This window comes from Idiotropiscis lumnitzeri, chromosome 9 (assembly GCF_059441095.1).
Source record: "Idiotropiscis lumnitzeri isolate Australia: NSW breed Sydney's pygmy pipehorse chromosome 9, RoL_Ilum_1.0, whole genome shotgun sequence".
In the NCBI taxonomy this organism is placed as follows: Eukaryota; Metazoa; Chordata; class Actinopteri; order Syngnathiformes; family Syngnathidae; genus Idiotropiscis; species Idiotropiscis lumnitzeri.
In genome coordinates this window covers 7644324-7655501 of record NC_142399.1, presented here as the reverse complement: position 1 = coordinate 7655501, position 11178 = coordinate 7644324, and the positions used below count along the sequence as shown (strand labels likewise).

The window sequence follows — 11178 nt, the reverse complement described above, 5'->3', positions numbered from 1 at the left end:
AGCGCGTATACCCCAAAAACATAAAAAAAAAAAAAAAACTCAGTTACCGTAACCTGACGAGACTACAAGCAATGAGTTTGTTTTGTTGTTTGTTCCTCTGACTTCATGTATCACATTTGTTGGTTTGGCCTGACACCTAGAGGCCGCAGCACTCATGTACACCAAATATGTCAGTAATATAAACGCCAAAGTAGCTGTAACTGGCGCACAACTCAGTTCCATACAAGTGGGGACGTTGAGTAAAACGTAAATAAAAACAGAATACAATAGTTTGTAAATCATATTCAACCAATATGTAATTGAATACACTCCAAAGACAAGATATCTTGTGTTCAAACTGATAAACTTTATTTCGTTTAAGCAAATAATCTTTAACTTAATTTTATGGCTGCAGCCCGGGTGGCGTCAGTTGAGAAACATAATCGCAATGACAATAAGGTGCAATACTGACATCCTACAGCAGATGTCAGTGTCGACCAAATCGTAGCGTTTTGACAGGCCAGGCCTCACCCTGCGGCTAGGTAGCTAAAGCTTGTTTACCACACAATTAGCATCTCAACTAACCGTAGAGCCAATCGGAACGCAGTACTTTAATCCAACTAAACGTCTTGCTACACCCGGCATTCATTCATTTGATCATTCACTCCACCCGGCGACGATTCTTTTCTTCTTTTTTTTTAATTTGGACCGGTTTGTCAAGGGCCGAACACTCCCTCGTCACCTTTTACACGGGATTTAAATCAATGTCTCCGCTCTAACTGTTTGCTGATGACTCCAACGAGGAGGCGACAAAGAGCAAAGAGAGAGAGTGCGAGAGTGCATCACAAACAACGAGAGAGTTAGCGAGAGAGAGACCTCCATCCTTTCCTGGTGGGAGGTTTTGAGATGCGCATCTTCCTTCCTGCCCCCCCCCTCTTTCTCTCTCTCTCTCACACAGACTCACTCACTCACTCTGTCTCTCTCTCTCTCGCTCTCTCCCTCACTCGGTCTCTCCTCCCTCCATCTCCTCCTCCTCCTCTCCGTGCTCGTCTAGTCTGAGCCGGCCTAGCTTCCTCACGCCGAACACCGGAACCGAACACAAACCATCAGAGCGCGAGCCGGCCGGAGCCCCAGTTGGCCGGGCAATGCTGCGCTAAGCTAGCCGCCGTTTGCGCACTTCCTGCCGGCTTGGCTTTGTGCTGAGGAAGGGGTGGGGGGGATGTAGAGAGGAAGGTGGGACCCGAAGAAGCCGCGTCTGCTGTGTGCCCGTCCGCCGAGCGGCCTCTTTGCCTGGCTCCCCCCACCTCACACAAGATGTCGACCAGGACGCCATTGCCCACGGTGAACGAGCGTGACACCGAGAACGTAAGTCACGTCGTCCACTTTTTATTTTTCGGTTTGTGTCGTGAGGCTTTGTTGCAGTCAGGGCGGGGGGTTGAGAGGAAGGGGGGTTTTGGAAATGGCAGCGGTTAGCTAGTGCGAGGGAAACCGCACACGGCCAATGAGGACTCGCCCTAGCCTCTCTTTCGCCTTCCCCTGCCGGGAATAAAACCCACCGGGACCAGAATAACCCACCAGGGAAGGTGCACTTGGCGTGGATGTGACACTTGAGGGCTGGCCCAGACAACGCACTGCGTCAACTGGTTGAACATATTGCAATGTGAGACTAACTAACCGGGTGGGGGATCTCGTCAATATTTCGGGTGAGGGGGAAAATGTTATGTTGCCCTACTTTTTCGCTCGGAAGCATCGCAATGTGACATCCATCACCTCGTGGGCCCCGAGCTGCACGCTCGGTGCAGGAGGAGGAGGAGGAGAAGGGGGGGGTATTATTCAGAAGCTTCCCCCTCCCTGACACGACACCGACCAGCCTATGTTGCTTATTTTTATGGGAACATATTTGAGGATAGTAACTATTACACAAGAGTTGCAGGGATGTTGAGCATGCTGCATGATGACAACACAATGACCACACAACCCCCCTCATCCTCTCCCCATCCGTTTTTTTGTGTTCAGGGCTCCCCTTGTTGCTTGGAATGCTGACTTTGTAATGTTTCAAGGTGCTTAAATATGTAAATGCTTGAATGTTCAAGTTTTGCGCGTCCGGATGGTAGAAAATGCCTTCATCTTGCATGCTGACGTTACAATAACCACACAAATCCTTTGTGTAGTCTATCGGTCCTTGAAATACTTTAGTTGCCTGAATTGTGTTTTGCGTGCCTGGTGTGCTTGACATTCCTGATCCTGGTGTTTTTTGTTTTTGAATGCTCAGAAATGCTTTGATTTTTGCATGATGACAGCACAAAATACCTTATTTTTGTATTCAGGGGTTCGTTTGATGCTTGAAATGTTTGAATTTTGATGTTTCACATACTTGGAAATGCTTGAGTTGAACACATTATTGTTTGGAGGTGCTTGAAAATGATTGCATTCTCATTTTGGAGTGCTTGGGGATGCTGTCCGATAGGTGACAGGCACAATAAGCAAACCAAACACCTTGTTTTTATGTTTAGAGGTCCAACTGGTGCTTGGATTTTGAGAGTTGGTTGGAATTATTGCATTTGAATGTTTTGAGTGCTTTGGATGTTTTACTATTTTGGAATTTTGATATTTTACTATCAAGGTCTGATCAGCGCTTTCAAATGTCGTGCTTGGGCCATCTGGTTGGATAGCTTGCATTTTGTAATGTAGGGTAAAATATGATGATATAAACTTGTGTTTTCATTTTTGTTCTTCTCCCCCTGTGATTCAGAAGCACACACAGAATACTTTTATTTATGACTCAATGTCACCGTGAAATTAGAGTCTGCATTAGATTTCTGTAAACATATAAGTTAGCTCAGCATTAGGATAGTGATAGTGAAAAGGCTCGGAATTTGATTTAAAAGCATGAGCAAAGTACTTAAATGACCTTTTGTAGAGGTGTGTGAACCAAATGTGTTTGACGCATTGTTTTAAAGGTCACGCAAGCCATTTTCTCTATTTAACACTTTGAGCTGCGACTCAAGACTCGATTTGAGCCTGTGATGATCTCAACTCTCCGGCTTTACATCGGCTCAGAAGTTGTCGCTGCAGTTGATTTTTATGCCAGGCATTTCCATCCCTCCAAGATCTAAAGACCAAGCTACTTTTTCCTCCATTAAAAAGACAAGGTTGAACTTTTTAGACATAAATCCCAAAATTGTGTTTGGCAACACTACCAATGCAAATATCACATTTATGGGCGCACCGCCTATCCCTCTCCGCCAAATGTAACGTAATGTTAATGTTACCCTAATGCGATCTTAAAATGAGCATTTATTCCAGCTTCAAGAGTTAGCGTGTCTACAACTAGTGAAACAAATACGATACGGCAGACTCGTGACCGAAGCGCATTCGATAACAAGCTGATTAGCATGGCTAACATCGGTTAGTTTCCACTCTGATGTTGCATCACAAAGCGGAGAAGAGCAGAGAAGTAGCGATTCTTTATATTCTTTTTTTGCGTGGTGTACTTTACTGTTTTACTACATTTTTTTATTTGATTTAGAAAAATCCAATTCTTTTCTTTTAATGTCTGTTAATGTACCTGTGGAGCGCTACAAACACATTTTAGAGCAATTTTTCTTGAGCTGCAATTTGGTCCTTTTTCAATGGTTGGGGAAATAATGAACAGTTACAAATATTAGCCAGTGTTCGCACAAATCCTTCAGGCTCCTGCTAGAAAACAAAGTGTGACACGAAAAGCCGACAAGAACATCTGAACTTTCTTTTGGGTTCAATCAGAGGCACTTTATGTGTGCCGATTCCCATTCAACATGAGATTGAACGGGATTGGTTCATTCTGGATAGTTATGCTGGTGTGGAAACATGACCAACCATTTTATCTTGCTTGTTTACTCCCTTGTAAAGATTTCCATTTTTTTTTCCAATCGAGTTGTACAGTTTAAAGGTCACATTAATGGTGGAAAAAGTCTTGAAATAATTATTATTTTTTTACCCCCCCAAATTTTATATATATATATAAGGGTGTGTAGACTTTTTATATCCACTCTATATGTGTCTGCTGTTTAGAAAATCAATAAATAAAAGGCACTCGCGGTAGCCACCCGGGCTGGAATGAGTTGGACTCGAGCTTGCAGCCCCAGGCTACTAGCAACTGAACTTGATTGCATAACATCTTAGTACTCAAGAGAGATGGTAGGCTTTTAGTGGACCAGTTCGAGTGCGTCAGACTTCCGTGAAGACGTTACATCAACGATATGGAAAGCCGTTGGAGCATTTAATCGATGTCCTTGATATCCATCTCAAGGTCCATGTACTCCTACTACTATGCCTTTTGTTGTCGGTAGTAAGATAATTCAGTGTCTATGGCGCACTAGTAGAATGTCTCGTCTTTCTGGTGTCATTATTTATTTTTTTTTTTCCCCCAAACAAAGGTTTGAATATCAACATTAAATTAAAGCTCAACCGGCTTTCCATAAAGCTAGTTTGAGTTCCATACACAAGTACTAGTGTGCACTTTGGCCTCACTTGTCACACAACTTTGGCGTACAACTACTGGTGAGGCTAAACTGCACTAGTTGACACTTTTGTTCTACTAGTACTACAAGTGATATACAATTCTACTAATTAACATTTTACGATTCACTAGTAGTACTCCTGTAGTGTTACGTAGTTGTCCGACTGCACTATTATGCTACAGTGGTCCCATTAGTGAGGACAAAGAGTCAATTTCGAAATTGACCTTGAGCTGAATATTAAGGATTTTGAATACATGTTTGAGAATTTACTTTAAAAAAAAAAAGTCATCAGATATGCTTTAGTTTTATTCTTGTGGTGCGCTAAATTTTCATTCTGCTCACGACAAAGAGCATAATAGATGGACCTGAAGCTGGATATCAAGCATCTAGTGTAGAAACAAGAATGTGAAATCCAGTAAATGCTCAACCGGCTTTCCATATCACTTGCCTCTATCATTTTGTTTGAGGGAGACCATGAGAAGCACCGTTTGTGTATTTACAGCGATGTGACGCACCAGCCCGTCAAGAAGAACCTGTCCCGGTTTCTCGTTTTGGTTCATTCAGATTGTTTTGGGAGCAGGCCAAGTGTTCAATCACTCCTGTTTTTTTTTTTTGTTTGTTTTTTTTAACCAATTCGCCATGCCAAGTTCTCTCAAGGTGATGCAGAAAATCCAAATTGGTCTCTTCCAGAAAATTGTTTTTGTCAAATGTGCCCAGGTGACTCATGGCATGTCAGCATGCACGCTCACGCTGAGGTGATGCGCACCCTGCGGGGTGTAGCGTTTCGCCGCGTGAAACGGGAGCCAGCCGGTCCGTGTTACAGCACCGGGGAATTATCCTCCGGCTGGGTGTGGCGCTCCGGGAGGAGCAGAGGATCATGGGAGCTTTGACCCCGACTGACGCGGGCAGCTGCTGTTGCCAGCGTTGTATTCCCAGCCATCCGCCGCTAATTCACCTTCGCATGCCAGAACAGCGCGACTCGTATCGCCGTATTGTCAGAAGGTCGCTCGGCGGTGTGCTGGAATTTTTGGGTGTTCTCTCAGAAGCTTGAAAATGAATGAGTGTCATCCGGTGCTGATAAGGTCAGTGTGTCACTGAGAGGGGAGGAGGTCACATGGCTCTCTCATTAGATTAGCATGCAGGCTGCTACTTTGTGCTGCCTCGTGTAAACAGCAGTACAAACTCAACCTTTGCATGACTCATGAGTAGAATCACAGCAAAATCAACAAGGATAAATCATCATAATTAAAGATTCACAACAAAATGCAGTGGAACACAAATAACTGTTTTATTTCTAGGTATCGGATACTTTGAGGACACTGCTGATACCAGCCACCGATACTTAGGGCAAAAAGAATTCGACATTCAGTCCTCCTCTCCAGTCATTGGCACTATGCTGTCTTTTTTGACTCATTAGTGAATTTTCACACATCAGAATGTTGTTTACTCACAATTATCTGTCAATGTGTTAATTAAAATTTAAAGTATTAAATTACTTGTGGTTCTCAGTATAGGTGAGTGCTTGAGTGAATACACTTACAGGTATTGGTCTAAAATAAAGAGGTAGCCTACCCTAGGTCTTTAAAATTACAATCAAACATTCCTCGTTTTACCCATAGCACACACTAAAAAAATGTAAAGCGATTATAGCAGGCTTATTAAAACAAACTTTAAAATATTCCTTTGTACCCTTTTTTCAATCGTGTTCACACAGTTCTCATGTGGAGCGTGCTTGCTTGCTGTTTGTCTTTCCCAGTTGAACTTCACTGTCAACATTGTATATTTGAATATCAGTCTGTTCAACCAAACCGTCTGCTAGATTAATGGTAAGAATGTGAAGTGCCATAGACGGGCTAATGCATATTAACATAGGTTGTATGGGGATCGCAAAAGCAAACATAGAAAATCCAAATAAAAAGCAGTCTAGAAGAGGGTATGAAGCGGCACCAGAGCCACTTGTGGAACTTTTAGCCCTCTGCTGTGATGAGGATTTATTTATTTTTTTTTTAAATGTAATTCAAATTTATTGTGGTCTTGTCACGTTAATATAAAACATGGTTGATTTGCTCAAAATATGCATCATAATTGCCAATGTTTTTTCCCACCTGCATGTCTCGCCATAGACGTCTTGCAGTATACACATAGACACCACCTGGCGTGCTAAATCATACATCTCTCTTGCCGCCATATTGGCAGAGTGGAGCAGTCCGTGAAGATCCATTCAGAGATACACTGTAGCTGTCAAAAGGGTTTCGTGCCTCCTGCTGTTTTCCCATCAGTTGGTGTAACAATAAGAGTATTTCAAGTTACCATCCCCTGATCTAAAAGATGTGAACACTACCGCTCACGCTAACCTCTCCCCATGTTGTTGTTCACAGCACTCGTCCGTAGACGGCTTCGTGGAGCCCCCGGTGCCCCCGACAAAGTCGGCGAGTCGTCACAGCCTGCCGCGATGTCGCAACTCCTTCACCTCCACGGAGGAGCACCCGCACATCGGGAACTACCGCCTGCTCAAGACCATCGGGAAGGGCAATTTTGCCAAGGTCAAGCTGGCGCGACACGTCCTGACTGGACGAGAGGTAGGAGACGTCACCTCCACACGTCATTGCACCGAGAGGGATCAAATGGATTGTCTCACAAAATACAACTGTTGTACCCTTCTTGACTTTTAGATAAAATCCCGTTCGCTTTTCTTCCTAAAAATACACTGACTGTTATATTAAAAGGACAAAATAATTGTTTGTGGAAGCTGCAATTTCCTCCCAAAAGACTTGAGAAGCTGATTCTGGACTCTTGATATTTGACGTGATCAACTTGAAAGCGTATTTATACCTTTTTGAACAATAACGGGTCTCCAGCCTGCGACCAAAATGGTCACGCGTATGACCTGCTTCAGCGGGTGACTTTGAACCTTTAACCACAATATCTAATCCAGTGCCTGTGTCAGGGGCAAAATCAAAAAGTTGACTTCATTCAAAAACTTCATTGCAACGCAGCTCTTGGCTGCTTTCTTCACTCGTTAATCCTCTTGAGTTTTGTCCAGCAGCGTGTGGCTACATGAGGACTTGTGACGCCACAAATGTATTCCTCCCCCTTTTCGTAACGCTAACGACGTCCTTGTCGCCCGCCAATGTTAAACAGGCGTATTGGATACGGGGTCCGGGTCACGGGGAGAAGGTCAGTCGCTTGCTTGCTTTGTGTGCCCGAGTGGCTTTGCTGGCTCATCAGAATGCAAAGACGCGGATCAGAGTGCGGCAGAGAACATAGAGCAATAAAAGCGATGTGATCTGCATGCGAGGGTGACACAAAACAACTGAAAGCGCCGCGCTGTCACAGGCAATGGGCGAGGTATATCCTGACTCATCACTTGTCAGTCACACTCGCCTAACATTTCTGGTCATTTTTTTTCTGCATTTGAAATACACGCAAGCTTCAGTTATGGTGCAGCTGTCACTCACTAGGCCACGCCTTTCTGATCGCTTATCGAGCCCAAACATCCTGATCCTGTGAGGCCTAAATCATCCATCCATCCTTTATCAGAACCGCTTCTCCTCATGAGGGTCTACCATTCAATTATGTTTTGTTGCATATCGTTTGTGTTGGCCGCGTGGTTTGGGTTTTCTCCTGAATTTGTTGTCAAGGGTTCGCATGTCAATAGCAAACAGCAATTTGACTCAAGAGGCTCTCAGCGTATTCGCACGCGCGACAGGGAACCAGTGCCAGGAAAACCTAAAAATAGACTCTGTGAAAAAGCAAACATAAGTGCCGAGCTCCTACAGTATGGGGTGAAAATGATGATAATTGAAATTATTTAGTTTTATGAGTGGGAATCCGGAGTGAATACTTTGGCTTATTGTATATTTCTTAAATTCGAAATTAGAGGATGGCCACGTTTCATGCATGTCGAACAACGGTTGGTTTGTAGAAATGGTCGAACAACTAAGGTGGAATGCAATCTGTTGGACTTATTTGGATTTCAGAACATTTTGCCCCACAGGAAATCATTGAAATGAAATCAATCTGTGGTAAACTCATGCCAGGCCAACTACGGTTAACGCTAGCAGCTGATGGTAGCGGTGGCACTGAAATACTCCGCCCACAGCCCACTGACTTTTGTTTATCTTCTTTCAAATCCATATTTAATGCTTTCAGGACGTCATGCATGCAGTGACTCGCCATAAACATGTGCTGAATAATTCACAGTTAGAGAACAAAAAAAAAAAAAAAGGAAAAACTGGCTTGGCATGTATTGTAAGAAATCCAATAAATCACCTGTGACTCAAGCGAAGAGATTAGTGTGTCTGTTGTGCCGTGATCAGGTGTAGCTTCTATGTTGGGACGGAATTAAGTGTCCAGACCAGCAGCTTGCAAGTCTTAAAGAAACACGGCTCCAGATGAATAACCAGCAACTCTCCTCACTGTGACTCAGCGCTTTGCTCTTCTGTTTGCCAAAGAAGGTCGCCACATATTGTGCAGAGCGGTCTTCGTATGATGTTATTTTTACCCGTTGTGCTAGCTTGTGTGTTTAATATTAGCGTAACGCGACAGGGATAATTAACATCTTGACATGCAGTCCAATGTAATGGAGAGAAGCTGCTCATTTTTTAAAATATTTTTTTTTAGCCTCGATTAATAAATAAACTCAGAAGTACTGCAAGTTCTTTTTTTTTTCTTTAATTTATGCAGCCTGGTCAAAAGTGGCCAACGGACCAGTACGAGGCCGCCGCCCTTTGGTTGGGGACAACTAATATAAAAAGACCGAACCCCCATTTACAGTGAGGGATATGTTCCAGACCCACCGGTATTAGGTGGGTTGAAATCTGTGATCTATAAACTATGTAAAAAAAAAAATAAAAATAAAAAAATAAGTATATTGAGTAGAAATGTTCAAATTATTACTTAACTCCAGTTCTACCTCTCTCATTATCAAGAAATGGGCGCCTCTATCCTAACGTCACGTTAAGGAAACATTGTCATTCCATTAACTGAGTGCTTCTCAATTTTTTATCCGGTTACGCCCCCCCTAACAAGAAGAAAACAATTTGCGCTGTCTATTGTCAACTGACCTTTGACCCACACTATTTTTCGTAAATTAACACTATAACTTCCAAATTTGCACCAATGCAGGTGTGATTTTAAAAAAAAAAAGGCAGCAAAAAAAAAAAGTGCAGCTCACTAATAAGCTATTTTTAGAAAAGGACCACACCACTTTGTTAAACTTTGGTATAAATCTTAAGTAATTCTAAAATCATAAAGCAACTGCTACTAGAAACACACGGGGCATCAAAGACGTACTGTATAAAGAGTGTAACAACAATTCTGGCTTTTTAGCTCTATGTACGTGCGTGTGCAGAGCACATTTTTATTGGAACGACATTTAGGTATTTTTAATATCTCATCTTCAATTAAATGTATGAAATCTTTTATAAATGGATTTCCCCCATTAGGCAGAAAAGCTACACTGCAATACACTGAAGTGCAGGATATGTCCAGCGGGATACATTGTGAATATGACCATGCATTTCTTGGTATTGATTGAAGTTGGAGTTTATTGTAAACGGCGGTGAGTTGGAAAGGAAGGCCGTGGATGCTGCTGAATGTTTTCAAAGTGCAGTGAAGCCGATCTATTTTTTTTCTCCCTTGCACTTTGGGCCGATCATTGAGCTGCACGCCTCGCGTTGCTGACCCGTGCAACCCGCCGGGCCAAGACTGACCTGCAGAGTCATGTACACCCCCCCCCTCCCCCCGCCCTGCTGTCTTTTATGCTAATCTATCTTGTGTTTGCTGGTGCGTGTTCATTTGCATACCGTGCGCCACAAGAAAAAAGTCATGTTAGGAAATGAATATTTCCGTTTAATGTCAATCAAAAGCCTTTTCAAGGTGCGATTGAGCCGCCGCTTGTTGTGGCGAAGCTGCCACATGTGGGGAAATAATGAGGAGGGTTTGCTGCAAACAAAATGAAACTCCACAAGAGTGGGAAACAGTTTTGACACTTGCTGAGTTTCTATCTCACTTCCTTTCTCACCCCCACCCTGCATTTTGTCTCCCAAGGTGGCAGTCAAGATTATAGATAAAACCCAACTGAATCCCACCAGTCTACAGAAGGTGAGTCCCGCTTATCATTTTTATGATCTCATAATTAAATGATTCATTTTAAATATCATTTTAATGTATTTCTTTCCAAATCTTTGATATGATCAGGCCGTTTTGGATGCCTATGTCCATGTCAGTGCCATTGAACATTTGTGCTGATGCGTCAGTCCACTGAAATTATGTTCTTTTTAAAAAAACAAAGAGAGTCCCCTTACGTTGCATCCAGGCACGCAATAAAAACTGAGCCAAATAAAATTGCTTCTACTTCCTCTGACATTGCAAACAAATACGCAGCCACATCTGAACGTTTACCAAATAATTGCCTCCTCAAATCATGATATAGGGGACAATAAAACAAAAAAAAAAAGCATTTCATTTTCAATATCATTTCAACGACTAGCATAAATGTTGCGGTGTTGTAAAGTTCTCACCGAAAACATTTTAACAATCAATAAATAAATTGCTATCGATTCTGGCGAGCTTGAACCCGTAAGGCCGATCAAATGCTTGACCCAAAAAACGGGAATGCTAGTTTTACCCTCATATCCAGGGGTGGGCAAACGTTTTGATTGGCGGGCCACAATGGCTTCTAAAATTTGACAGG

General features: G+C 42.9%; 1 protein-coding gene across 3 annotated transcripts in view; it reads left to right on the top strand.

The window, feature by feature from the left end:
- Positions 1–662: 662 nt before the first annotated feature.
- Positions 663–11178, top strand: part of LOC148330071 (serine/threonine-protein kinase MARK1-like) — a 31832-nt gene continuing 21316 nt past the window's right edge. The window contains exons 1-3 of one of the 3 annotated variants that reach the window (XM_088304679.1): positions 663–1344; positions 6860–7060; positions 10533–10586. In XM_088304679.1, coding sequence (XP_088160805.1) covers positions 1294–1344; positions 6860–7060; positions 10533–10586 — 306 coding nt within the window. In that variant the 5' untranslated portion in view covers positions 663–1293. The remainder of the gene's footprint in view (positions 1345–6859; positions 7061–10532; positions 10587–11178) is intronic. The other 2 variants (XM_088304681.1, XM_088304680.1) reach the window with 2 other exon arrangements.